Source organism: Mandrillus leucophaeus, unplaced genomic scaffold (assembly GCF_000951045.1).
Source record: "Mandrillus leucophaeus isolate KB7577 unplaced genomic scaffold, Mleu.le_1.0 Scaffold177, whole genome shotgun sequence".
Lineage (NCBI taxonomy): Eukaryota > Metazoa > Chordata > Mammalia > Primates > Cercopithecidae > Mandrillus > Mandrillus leucophaeus.
The window spans coordinates 3,505,092-3,520,042 of record NW_012101776.1 but is presented as its reverse complement, the minus strand read 5'-3'; the positions used below and the strand labels follow the sequence as shown (position 1 = coordinate 3,520,042).

Genomic DNA, 14,951 nt, shown 5'->3' with positions numbered 1-14,951 from the left:
GATTTAATAATAAGTGCAATGGCAATGCATTGAGAAGAGGGATGGTTTGATTAAATCTAATTAAAGAGGGTCATATGAGGTTTCTATGGGGGATAGACCATAGGGTGGCAGGACTGGAAGCTTTGAAACCTGCTGCAGTAATCCAGACGAGAGATGATGGTGTCCTTTATTAAGGTTGGTAATCACATTTGGCTGGTTATAATGTCATTTTTCTGAGGCAGGGAAGGCAGGACCACGAGGAATAATTTGGGACAGATGAGGTTGGGGGTTGTCAAAGGTTGTTTCTATTAAATCTGGAGAATGTAATTGGGTATGGGAGTCGGAAACTCAGATTCTAATTTCTGGACAGGAAATAATTTTGGAAGTCATCAACACAAAGAACAGGAGATTAGGAAGTAAAAAAGGTTGTGTATTCATCCCTTTCTAAATTTTGATAATGAATGAGAGCAGAAGAATAGGGTAGTAGTTAGGAGGATATGTAAGGCCAAAAAAGGGTTTCGTATTATTTTGTTTAGTTTTAAATGAGAAATATTATAACATTTTTATATGTTAAAAGAAATTATCCAGTAAAAATTTAGAAGAGAAACATGAACAATTCAAGAATACCCAACAAGGCAAAAAGAAATGTTAGCCATAGCAAATGTCAAAAAATTGACTTTGGTAGGAGAAAAGATACTTTCTCCATTATAACCAGAGGAAAGCAGATGGGAAAGATGAATACAGTGAAAAGAGCTTAGTGGGTTTTGTGTGGGAGAGATTATGGGGTTTTCATCTGATGGATTCTTTTTTCTCCATTTAGTATGAGGCAGGATCATTAGCTAAGAGTGAGGATTTAGGAAGAAACGTGTGTCTTTTCAAGAGAGATGAAAAGGTATAAAACAGTAATTTCCAGAAGGTTGAAAATAAGCCCATTAGAGAAATATAATAGGATTAGCAGGCTGCATTGCATACAACCTGAAGTCTGAAATACAGAATTTAGAGTATAGCTGTCAGTTTGGTTATGATTTTTCTGCAACAAAGTTGAGCTACTTGAATGCAGGTGCAGGGAAGGCATTTGTTAAAGGCTTGCTATTCAGAAAGTTTTCTGAGGACCAGAGGTATCAGCAGCACCTGAGAGCTTGTTAGAAATGTAGCATCTCAGACTCTGCCCCAGACCTACTTTATCAGAATCAGCAACTTTGAAAAGTGCTCTTTGTAATTCACTGCACATTAAAGTTTGAGAAGCACTGTGGTAGGTTTTATCCAGCGTTGATATTTTGATGAATGAATCCATTGGCACTGGAGAGAGGCAAAGAAGTAAAATGACAATTAGTTAGCATTATACCATCACAAAACATATCATATTAGATGATACCTGATTTTCCTTTTCTGGGCATATGGGAGGATTGTACTTCCTCACCCCCTTGATGTTAGGTACCTGTGTGGCTAGTTCTGGTCAATTGGTTGTGCATGGAGGTGACTATTGCCGTGTCAGGCCTGAGAGTGTCATTCATTGCCATTGCAAGGTCTTTTATCCTCCATCATCTCAAGCCCTTGAAGGATTATAATAAACAGAGCCTCCCTGATGATGTGGGTTGCATATGCAGTGTGATAAATATTCCTTTGTTGCTTTCAGGTACTGAGATTTTGAAGTAGTTAGCACAGCATAATCTATCCTGTTCTGACTGATATACAATCCCTAGAACCAGAAAAGTCAAGTAATGGAAATAGAATTGAGAAACCCATAGAGAAACATCATGTTACTTAGTGCTCTGCTTCAGATTGGGGGAGGTTCCTAAAAGCTTGGGCGCCAGTTTGTGGCCACTATACTGTTTTAAGCTCATAGAGCATGCTCTAGTTCCATCTGCTGGCTCAAAATATTTATGAGAACATCTAGATTTGTTTGATGTTTAGACAAGAAGTCTCACCTACATATGTCCTTTGCTCAGGATTGCAGTTTTGTCAAATTCTAGCCAAAAACTCTGAAATTAAAGCTATCCATTGTTTATATTGGGTAGGCAAATTTACTATGCTCTCATTCTTATTTTGGAAGCTTCAGGTTTTACAGGAAAATATGCACAGTAAATACCAGACTCAGTTTTCTCCATGGCTCAGTTTATTCCCATAACAATAATTTACAGTTCTCAAATCCATGCCGTCCAATCTCTTACTTCAGAGATTCTTCAGACAAGAAACTGGGATATGCAAAGCACTTTTGGCCAAATGCTGTTCAACCCACAATTCTGAGTTCTGTGTGATACCTATATGATTTATGCAGTGAAATTCTGGACCAAATCTGCCCTATCATATTGTCTCCAGACAATGATTTTATTTTCAGACTTGATCTTTTCACTTTAAGGCAACCCTGAGATGAACACAAACTCTTCATATCAAACATAGGGAAAATTAAGAAATATTCATTTACCAGAACTAAGGGTATATCTTCTTTTTCATATAGAATAATCTCTATATTTCATGGAGACTTCAGGTAGATTTGTAAATAATCAAATACCATTGTCCAATGAGTGACTTTGGTCTTAGGATATGACAGATTATGAACAAAATTAAAAAATGTATAGTTAGATTGTTGCTTTATGAAAAAGCTCTATGTATAATTATATTTTAATTGGAGCCACTTAGAACTGTGAAAGCCTTTAATACACCTTACAGATGGACTGGAGGAGTTGATGCTGAAAATAATATATAAATATATGATGTTTAAAATGTGTCATTTGCACAGAGCAACTATGATAAACCTTTTTTTAAGATTCACACAATAGCGGCAACTGTGGCTGGCAGTGGGAGGCTTGAAAAGAAAAGAATAAGGTTATTTCAGAGACACACCTACTCTTTAAACCGTGACCCTCTCCACATCTCTCTATATAAAGAACAAGGAGGCTTAATCTAGAACTCTGAAGAGCAACTATTTTTAGATTCATTTTTCCCCCTTTCACTGTTGATCTTAATAGTAGTAAATATGAATGACACAGAAACTTTTAAGACTTGTTCTTTGGAGCAGTGATGCTCACAGTGTTGCAATGTGAGCAAGCATAATTGCTGATAATTATAATTTTAAAAGGAAATATGAAAATTAAAAAAGAAAAACCTTTCTGAATTATTTCCATGATTAAATTGCAATAATCAAAACACGCAACCCAAAGGAAATGGAGTCTTTAAGGTATCCTTAGATTTTTATTCAACCTCTACTTGAGTAAATCTACCTACAAAATCTTCTATAGATATTGGTAAATGGCTTTAGAAATGCTTACACATTATATTCCAAAATAACAACTACTACTCAAATAATTTTCAATACCTCAAGAATCCAGTGAGTTGCTTCATGTCTTTTGTTTCTTCATAGGAAAAATATTGAATTTCTCCTTAACATAAACGTGGTTGATAATGATTTTTAAATATTCTGAACATGTTAAACATATTAATACACTTAAATATTGTCAAAATAAGCATTTTAACAATTTCTAATGAAAGCACCATATAAAACCTGAGTGAAGCATAGAGTATTAGCTAAGCACATGGACTACGGATCAGACTGCCTGGGCTCAGATCTCCATAGTCACTACTTAGGAGCTATGCAGTCCTGGAGAATGCAGTTAACCTTACTAAGTCTCCACTCCTTCTTCTGTAAATGTGAATCATTATGGCACCTCCAAGGATTGTTTTAAAGCTCAAGTGAAGTACCCCTTTAAAACATGTATTCTCATGCTTGCCATATAGTCAGAATGATATATTATTGTTGTTATCATTTTCTAAAGGTAGCAAGTATATAACTGTAGATTTCTAAAATTTCTGAATTCATTTACCTACTTATATTAATTGGATATAGTTTACAAGACAATTCTGTCAGGAAATGTAAAAGTTCTCCAATTATTATGTATTTCTTTGTTTTGAATAATTATGGACTCCTGCTTTTACCTTGACAACACTTGTGGATTATAGTTGCTGAAAGTAAAAAAATCCTCCTGTAGTTTTAGTTCAATTCAGCAAGCCCTTTGAACAGGTACTTTTGTGTGTCACATAGTGTTTTAGAGATTATAGGGGAAACAAAGATGAAGAAGAAACTACAGGCTCTTTAAGAGTTTATGTTCTAGTGGAATGGATAACAGGACAAACACTATAGTGATATGAGATACGCAAGATTACTTCTGTGAGCCTGAAAATAGAGATCATATCATGACTGCAGTTATCCGAAAAGAATTCATGAAGGAGAAAAGAGAGAGAACAATTTAAGGAGTGGATTTTGGGAGAGCATTTAAAGTAATAGAATAGCATGAGTCAGGGAGCAAAGACAGAATCCATGATTATTGCAGGGTGAAATGGTGAGAAGTTTAAACAGATTGTTACTAGGGTACCTGTAGTAGTCATAATAAAGCAGTGGGGTGAACCAAGCTGACCATTATAGATCATAATGACTTCTGCATAAACTATAGGAAGTATATATTTTCAAATACTGACTTATAGCTTCTCTCAAAAGAAAGACCTAGGAATCCTGTGGTATTGGAAATTAACACAGGAGGATATCAAAGCCAGAACTATAGGAAAAAGCACACAAGCCCTGGGTGCTAGGAGCCGAGGTCCTAAAGCCTTCGTGAGGATGCTAACAACACTTCTCACACAAGCAGTGATGCCCTTCCAAGCCTCCAGCAATGACCAGGCACTGTATTGCTGCTCTAGCCTCATGAAGTAGAAAAACCTTATGCATTCTCAGGCCTGCAATATGTCTAAGAAATTTGTAATTCATACAGAGTTTCTTGGAGAAGAGGAAATAAATTGCCTTTCAGAAATGGAAACTCCTAGTCTGAACCAAGAACAGATGGAATTAACATGAAAATTTGCATAAATTGATTCAGGACCAATGAACTGCCTGAAGGTTCCACTCCCAGAGAAATGTACTCAAAAGCATCTCTAACAACTGTTTCACCAACCAGGCACTTGGGGCTCCCAAAAGATAAATATATCCCACTGAATATAAGTTTACAATAATTATAAATATCACAAAGCAAAACATTATGAGGAAGAATCAGCAAATGCAGGAATCAAGAGACTTAGCAAAACAAGAAATTTAAAACAATAGAAAATATTTTTAAAACTATAATATATTGTTTAAAATCATTAAGATGTGAACGAACAGAAATCACAGTTAAATAATTAAAGAATATGAAAAACTTTAAACAGAACTTCTGTAAGTGAAATATTGTCATTGAAATTAATGAATAGAATAAATAGCCAATTAGATTCAGTTGAAGAAAGAATTAACCTTCTGGAAGTTAAGTACTGAAGACCTATACCAGGATCCATCTCGTGTCTATAGGAAAAGGAGGGAGAAGAGAAACACTGCATAAGCTAGTATTTAGAGAAACTGGATCTTGAATTTGGGAGAAAAAGAAACAGTCACTGAATGTCCACCTTTAACCTCTATTTTTATATTAACCCATCATAATAACAATGTGATTATTTTCTCCTTTTTACATATAAATCATCCTAGGAGAGAGTTAAATAATTTTTCCAATGGTTCTTTGTAATATGTAGTAGAACCACAATTTAAATCTAGATTTTATGATTACAACTGCTGCATAAACATGACATACTAGCAAGATTTCCAGAAAGCATACTTTGTAGGTAACTGGAAATTTTAATTTACAACTTAAAAGGTTGTTGGGCTCAAACAAAATTTTGTACCTCTGATATTGATTTTGAAGAGAACTAGGGAGAAGACAGTAGTTGAAAGGAAGTAGCAATAAGAGTAGTTGGTATTTAAATAAGATATATGATATCAGGCCATTTTTTTTTTTTGAGAGAGAAATATTGAAGAAGGGATTGGATGGGATTCAAAATCTTAGGAATAACCATATAATTAAACCATAGAGACAACAACAAAGGAGGAGAAGTAGAATGCAAATAAAGGACAGTTTGAAACAGAGAAGAGGTAAGATGAGCAAACCCATTGATTCTCAACTTCATAATCCAGAAAGAAAAAATGGAAAACAATCTAGCAGATAAACTTGGACATGTCATTCTAGGCAATAGGTGGTGAAAGGGTAGACATAAGGAAAAAAAAAAAAAAAAGAGAGAGAGAGAGAGCTCTTCACAGTATGTATGTGTTGCGGATAGAAGATCAAGAACTAGGAAATTGTCTTTCAACTAAATACATTCTGGACAGAAACGTATCTTATTCAAACATTCTTTATACCCTGTATAAAGGCAATGAATAGTCTCACCAGTGTGTGAAAATATTACAAGGTATTTGTCCCGAGTGCTTTTCACTGACAATGCCAGGAAGGATGCTAATCAGTGTCAATTGTTAGAGCTGGTGTTGTCATCTGGGCACCTGTTTGCTAAGAGCTGGACTGACAACAACTCATTCTACATAAGCCTTCTAAGCAGCTGTCAGATGGCAATGACGTTAATTTACTACTGACTTGGGCCAGATTTGATGCTGACCTAGACGTGACAGACTGGCTTTCATATTAGTTGAGCCATCCAGTGCCTTCTATAACTATTTTTAATGCAAACAGAAAGCATGTCTAAATGTTTTATTTCTCAAGATTCAATTCTATGTTGTGATGTTTTTGTTTGAGGAGAAGCATACATTAGATCTGTACAGGTTAAATCCCTCACAGGCACAGGTATGGGTTGCCAAAATAATAGAGAAAGGGCCGATTTGAGGCAGTCAGACATTAATTATTTACCGTGGCAACCATTGCTACATTCTATTCCTAATGGAGAACAATTTAATCTTCTGCAGCTTTGAGTATCACAGCTGTGATTTGCATTGCCAGCACAAAACTGAGGACTGAATTTTATGACTTTTTTTAGGTTAGACTCTATTAGCTTCATTTCTCTTCAAAACCTTCCTCATACTTCATGTATATCCTGAGACATGCCTGTACCTAATGTCATTGAGAAAGAGCAAAAGGACAAGTGCAGCTAAAGCACCAGACATTTTTCAGCTCAAAAGCAGCACTACCTCTTTAAGTTATGTAGTGTGTTTGTCTCATGCTATTTGTTACTAGTGTTTCCTATGGACTATGTCCATGAGTGAGTTACGTCTTTCAAGTGTGCCTAACTTAATCCTATGACCTAACAATGTAAGCATAGATGGATGTTGATTCATTAACCCATTCATTCCTTTAACTCATTCATTCAGTATATTGAATAAACTTCTAGATAATGGGAATAAAATAATAAACAAAACCTCCTCCTTCAGAAGGCTTACATTAATATCTTAATGGCACAGGAAGAAAAATGAATAAACCAAGACATAGATGGCACAATGGCAGGTAAGGTTGAGCACGATGAAGTCTGACGAGATGACTGAGAATGACAAGGATTCCATTTTAGGTAGGAAGTCAGGTAAGACCTTTCTGAGAAGGTGACAAAAAGCATATGAATGCTTGTGGAAAGACTATTCAAGGTCCCCACCACCCACACTCGCCCCGACCCCACTCCCGCAAAAAAAAAAAAAAAAAAAAAAAAAGCAAGACAAGGGCCCTGAGATATGCATGTACCTAATGTTATTGAGGAAGAACAAAAAGACAAGTGCCACTAAAGCACAGCAAATGCCGGGGAAGGGGGAAGAAGTCCACAGGAACTAGAGCATGTAGGGCACACAGACCGTGGGAGAGCAATATGCTTTCCTGTATGCTCTAGCTTCTGCTAATTATCTTAGGCTTGTATGGGTTTAATTGTGTTAAGAAAATGACTTTTAAAACATTTTTAATATATAGACCCATTTTTCAAATCTTAGAGGAGACATGGTAAACTGAGTCTCCAATGAACTCAATTACATGAATAATAAGCTGCAAAGTTGAAACACAAACCTAGGCACCCCTGGCTCTAAAGTCCATTCCATTGTATTGCACCACAAAGGTGTACTTAGGGCATAACAACTGAATTCACTGCAACAAAATTTTGCTATGCTGTTTGCTAAGACTGTGAATAAGGCAGGGAGCCTACCCTCAAGTGTCAGAAAGACTATTGGGACAGAAAAATATTTAAGCAAATAATTACCATTCTCTGTGATAAAAGTCATGTCTGTTTAAGAGATAACAAGAGAAGGCTTTGATTAACTGTTTAGTTATTTAGAAGAACAAGAACTAAATATGAGTGGTTTTTAAACAAGAGACCATGGAAGAAAAGAGGGTAGGATATCTATTGCAAAAATCTGAAGTCATGAAACACACGACCTGAACAGAAAATTACAAATAATTACCAGTAGTTTAGAAGCAGGACTGGAGTTCAGCCTGGTGGTACAGCCTGGTACAAAGTAGAAACCAGCTGGCTTCTACTTTGAGGGTTCATGTCCTTCTTACTGGCCAGTGCTGTGTCTCTTTCATGAATAAATACGTGAATACCACTCCATTACCAAGCAATTAGCATTGACACTATAGAGATAGGCAAGAGCTGGATTACTGATGCCGTGTCAATCATTTGGGTTTTAGTCCATGGTTGATGGCAGCTACCAAAGAGAGATGAAAGGAAATGAAAGAAGAAAATAGGGAAAAGTAAAGTACCTAAATATGTTATGACTTTTAGCATAACACAATGGAAATAAAGTATGTCTCTGAAAATTTTATTTTACCAAAATTATTTTAGACATCTTTACAGAAAAAGAAAAGGAAAATATCTGAGATTTCAACACTTTTTGAAATATAATACTTAGAAAATTTATACTTTTTTGATTAGTTCAGATTGATTGCCCTACTTTAAAAGATTTGTTGGCACAGTTCTTGATGGGAAATTGATAATTACAATTAATGTACTTTAACGTTTCTCTGGCCTGTTCATTATTATTTCATGATTTTTTTAGCTAATTTTATAACAAATTTAGCAAAAAAAAGGTACAGATTAAACTTTCAGTAAACAAGTAAAAGTATAATGGATTCTTGCTCTTTCTTTACCCTCTCTTACCTTACTATTCTTTCTCATTTTAAGATATTTTTCCTCCCTTGAACTATACAACAAGCAAATGTGAGAATTGGCAGCACATTTCTCTGGCCATCAAACTAGTTTAAGTTTTGCATTTTAATAGTTCATTCTGTTGCTGAAGACCCAGCAGAGAGTTTAATTGTTTTTGCTGTTTTTTGTTTTTTGGTTTTTGGTTTTTTTTAATAAAGCTAAAGCAATCTGGTTTTCTATCATGTCATAGTAAATCTCCAAAGTTTAAAGATATTTTAAGTAAAATTGTACTGCTAATAACTTTCTTTGCTGCTCTATAATCTGTTCATTTTAAGAGGCAAGGCAAAAGTTAATAAGCTCAGCTTGTAAGTAAAAATGGCTATTTTTGAAGTGTTTATAATCTCCCATCTCTGATCACACCTTACTAAACAGTCCCCCATGTTTACCACATGCTAAAGTATTTTTGATTTTTACTCCAATTAAGAACCTAAATTAATACACATTTTCCCGAATGTGTTGAATTGTGTGTTCTAACTAGAAATGGCAAGTTTGTCAAGCCTGACGAAAAGTATACACTCATTAATTCTTGCATGCTGGATGTTTATCCATCTGAGTTTGGGATACACACAATTTACAGTTTTCAAATCCTCCCAAGCATTGCAAGGCTATTTTAAGTTGACCGAGCAATTTTAAATAAAGTTGTTTGATGAAGTTATTCAGATAAATGGTAATGAAGATTCTGATGTTTGCTCTGTTCTTTTGACCATCACAGATTAAAGAGCACCTTGCTAAGGGACAGCGAATGCTGGCAGGTGATGGAATGTCCCAGGTGACCAAGACACTATTGGATTTAACTCAGAGAAAAAATTTCTATGCAGGCGATCTTCTGATGTCTGTGGAGATCCTGAGAAATGTGACAGACACATTTAAAAGGGCAAGTTACATCCCTGCATCTGATGGTGTCCAGGTAAGGGAGACAAGTTCATGAAGGAAAAGGCTAGTGGAGATGCAATCAGTGTTTGGTCCCATGAAGCCAGTGCAGCCATCTTGGAGGCAGGCTGAAGGGAGAGAATGCTCATCCAGGTTGTGCTTAGTGTGAGCTCTGGAAATGACCTCAATTCCCTCAGTCATTCTCCACCTCAGTGTCCTCGCCCATAAAATGCATATATTACACCTCAAGGAGATACTGAATGAGAACATGCGTGAAGTGCTTTGAGCCCCCAGATAAAAGGCATTGTAGAAAATTCAAGGTGGTATCATGGATCTTTTATTCCCACATTTAATATACCATCTTGCCATAGGAGACTATTAAAAGTGCATTAAGCATAATGAAAATACATTAACTATAACATGCAAAAAAGATAGTTGAAAGATTGTTTAGGATTTTGCTATTAGTGGGGGGAAAACATATTTAATTTTATCAAACTATTCCCTAAAAATATAAGGCAAATAGAAAATTGTTCTAGCTAAGAAAATAAGAAATTCAGTAACATCTCATGCATGTTTTTCTTGTCTTGGAAGACTTTTAGAACAATGTCATTTATTTCCACAATAAAGTTTAAGTACTCACCCAATGTCAGTATTGCCTTTGCCATTAAAACAAAGCTTATTGAATGGCAAGCAAAGCATCTTTAATGCAACTACAGTTTGCATTTCAGATTAACTCTTTTTATGGTGTAGATTAAAAGGTCCTCCTACAAAGAATGTTGAGTTGATTTCTGCATTTTCAGCATAATGTTCTTACTGTATCTCTGCATAAAGTTCATTAAAATAAAGATTTGGCAAAACTCCCAGATTAGGTATTGTATTCCTTCAGCCTACTCTAAATTTGTAAGTTTATTTGTATTTCACTTGGAAAATACAGGATTTTTTTGTTTTGTTTTGTTTTGTTTTAATTAGCTACTGAGGGAAAGAGGAAAAGAAGGCTTTTGGAATTGTGGAATCATTCATAAATAATACTGACACCCTAATTTGTATAGGGGTACATATATTGCTAAAATCATATGCATATACTGCTGAAAGAAACTGCTATGAGAATTATTGGCGCTGAATTCTATATTATATCCCCATTGTCCGTATTTAAAATTGTAATTGTAAAAGTACATTTCCTGGAGTGGATGGGAAGATTATTATCATTTGAGCATTTCAAAGATGCTTTTTCTCTTACAAATGTGAAACAGGCTTTTTCCTAAGTTTTAAATGTTAATAAAATAACCAAGTACTTTTCCCTGTAGTTCTGAAATGCTTCTATTAATATGTACATTAAAAATAGCATTTAAAGTCTTTGACAGAAAATGCAGGTTGTGATTTCAAAAAAATTCTCATAAACTCTATTCACAGTTGAAACATTAGGCAAAGTACTCTATGAAAGAATCTCTAACTCTCAGAAGTGTAGGGCTTCAAAATTTTTATGTGTGGAAGTTCAAGAAATTAAGATGACCAGATTATATTTAGAACATATTTTGACTGAGCTACTTATTTGTGTGCATAAATTCAATGAACAATTCTATTAACCAGTTGCTTAGTCATGGACGTTAGCTGGTTTGATTAAATAGAGCAATTTGGCTAGTTATCTTGTTTCATTTTAGTGTAGTCAGAAATAGGTTTCTCTCTTTCCATCCCACTTCATCAAAGGAAGTATACACAAAGTCCTAAGCCCATTGGTGTCCTCGTCATCGCCTCACAAATGTCAGCTGCATTTTCCTATGTCGTTAACTTTACTGGTGTCTTTTGGAGCATCTGGAATGCCCTCCTCATCTTAAATTCCTTCCTCTTCCATATCTGCCTGTCATAATTCTAGCTCAACTCTGATAAGTCTTTCTGATTCCTCCCAACACATGAGGTCCTTTGGTTAAAATGACTCCTGTTTTTAATTATCATTATTATTTCTAAAAGGTAACTTATTTTTTGGCCTATGGGGGAAACTTCTTCATGAAAAATTTAATTCAGCAGGGTTTCTAAATACCACTAAGAAACTTTGTTCTTGTATTTGTTTTTATATTATCTATCTCTGTTCGATAATAGTAATTCAGGATGTGAGAGATTTATGTAAATATTTTAACTAACAAACCCATAGAATTATATGTTTACCCTGAAAATTTCAAACTATGTAAGTTATTATTGTTATCATCCCCTAAATGAATTCACAACAAATCTATTTTTTAACGTTAGTACAGTTGTCTTCTTTCATTACTTTAACATGAAACTTGACAACTTCACAAATCAGAACAGTGTATTCACCTTAAGAAATTAATAAAATTGTGAAGTTAATCTTTTACCAGATTGTTCACCTTACTGAAGGACAGCATTACAATCACATGGGCCACTGCAGTTTAAGTTCTTGGAGTTAATGTCCTCTTTTACTAAGAGCAATAATTTGCTGCCATTGACAATGGAGAAAAGAAGAAACAACATCTATAACCCCTACATTTTTCTTAAACCAAAAAAGTGTTTAGCTTTTCCTTATTCCATCATGATTATCCAGTGAAGATAATTAGAACTTATCAAAGTAAAAAAGTATCACTGCTGTTTATTTCACAGAAAAATGCATGGCTAAATCCCAAAAGTATCACGTTACTAAATCAACACCGAATTCCATTAAAATGGGCACAATTACTTCCATAAGAAACATGGGTTAACTACCAGCAAAGCTGTTTCCCTTCATTCATTACTCTGTCTGCATGTAGCCATTTAACTCTTTGGCAGCTGTTGCATATTATGATTAAGTCCATATCAAAGCATATATATGATACCCATTATTTATTGTTGATGCCAAAACTGAAATAGATCAGTAAAAGAGAAGAAACAAAGAAAGTAATTTATGACGTTATCACTATTTTCAACTAGTCACTCACCAGATCTCTAAGAGGAGAAGTGAATGCAGCATATGCAGCTGTTCCCTAAAGAGATGGCTGCAGAGGCTTTGCCTGGTCAGCCGCTGAGTCATAAGGTGAAGCTCCCTCTAAAATCTTATTCTTTCCTGAAAGTACCCATCTTTGGATATGAGTATAAAACTATATTTTATCCTGGTTTAGACAATATTAACTATAATATACACCGTAATTTTATGCCCTGTAAGTAAGAAAAACTGCTGTGTGTATACCTGTGACAATACTAATCTGACTTTCATTTTAAGTCCCATCCTGATTTATGAGATGTTAACACTGTAAAAACCTCATACAATGAAAATGTGCTTATATGTTTTGGAATGATAAGCCACAGTAATAATTTTATTTTAGAAATCTACTAGAACATATTTCAAAAACTTTTCCCTTCAAGCATATTCTTTTCCAAACCTTTGGACTGCCATAACTCCAAGACTATTCATTAAAGCTATGTGTTGTAGCTCTCCCTTTTCTAATCTGACATATGTTTCTTTAAGATCCAGCTTAAAGGTCGTTTTTGTTGTTGTTGTTCTCAAAAGTCTTCTCACCCAATCCCAGGCAGGTTAGATTTTTTCTACTTCTGTGGACTTTTGAAATCTTGTAAACATCCGTACTATAGCACTTTCATACACAACGTCATAATTATTGTTGCTAGGTCTGCCTTCAGCAATATCTTTTAAGCTTGTTGAGAGATTATTTTGTCCCTAGGGCTTACCCTGGTACTTGAAGCATGTAGACACTCAAATATTTGTTGATACAATAAATGAATAACTAAAGGTAATATAATAATGTTTGAGGAACTTACATTGTTTCACAAAATATTAGAAAAATGCTCTGAATATCTAATTCAGAGAAAAAAAAAGAAAAAGAGAACTTGTTCGTTTACTTTTTTTTGACCACTGAAATAATTCATTCTCAGTCTTACTCTATCAATAGAGGATTGAGTTTGCACTGCTTGCTCCAGAAACTTTAAGACTTGATAAAATTTAATCAGACATATTTAAAATCAAATTTCATCCTGTCCAACTATCTTGGTATCTTCAGGCATGTTACTTAATCTTTGTCTACCTTATTTCTTAGTTTCTGTAAAAAAAGAAATAAAGAAGAGATAATAGTCAATTCATTATTTGTGATAGGTGTAGTCTATAACATTACAGCAAACAGAATCTGGTCACAACATTTTCATCACCAATCAAAATGACTTTGTTTTATGTGTGTTTCACTTAAAATGCACCTTATTTAATGTATGTTGTTGATGCACTAACATTGGACTCATAGCCGACAGCACTTTATCTCATGCCTAAAGAAGGTTTATCTAACATACTTATTTTCTATGTAAAGTATAGCATACCTTTGTTGTGCTTAAGATCACTAGATACTACTTCAGCACCATTCTGGGCTCATTTTAAGCAGCGAAATCAACAATATAAAAAAGCCCCAAAAGTATGAAACATGTGGCAGTAAAAAGATCTGAAATGGATACTTGGTTATAAGATAAGGGTTAAAACAAAAAGGCAGGGCATCATCATGTTAGACTTCAGCTAGAAACATGCACATTGGCCAACTCAAAATTTTTACCACTTTGTGCATGTCCACCGTTGGCTATGATGGTGCTGTGCATTTTAGTTTCAATGTTACAAATAAATTTTAACACATAGGTGAATTCAGAAATATAAATATTTAATCAGAAGGTTAACTGTTATCTATTTTCCAGGGATAAGGTGAGGCTCAGAAATATATGAGTCCATACATAATATTTATTAATTACTTGGCACGTAGTAGGTACTACATAATGTCATTATTGCTAGTATTTTAATTACCAGCATAGAAGAAAAACGTGGGTCTTGCCCTCAAGCTGCTTATAATAACTTGAGTTATATAGAAGTTATGTAGAAGAAAAAAATGACTTGAGTGAGGCTACACTGATATAAGTATAGCATGTTCCACTTCTATGAATTTTCGAAAGAGGTCTGAACAACAGCAGTAAGTAAAGAAGTCATGGGAAAAGGCCGGGCGCGGTGGCTCAAGCCTGTAATCCCAGCACTTTGGGAGGCCGAGACGGGCGAATCACGAGGTCAGGAGATCCAGACCATCCTGGCTAACATGGTGAAACCCCATCTCTACTAAAAATACAAAAAAAATATAGCCGGGCGAGGTGGCGGGCACCTGTAG

The 14,951-nt window shown here is 34.9% G+C and overlaps 1 protein-coding gene across 1 annotated transcript in view; it reads left to right on the top strand.

Moving 5' to 3' along the window:
- ADGRB3 (adhesion G protein-coupled receptor B3) overlaps positions 1 to 14,951 on the top strand; it is a 499,532-nt gene that overhangs the window by 389,569 nt on the left and 95,012 nt on the right. The window contains exon 10 of the mRNA XM_011977290.1: positions 9,668 to 9,862. Coding sequence (XP_011832680.1) covers positions 9,668 to 9,862 — 195 coding nt within the window. The remainder of the gene's footprint in view (positions 1 to 9,667; positions 9,863 to 14,951) is intronic.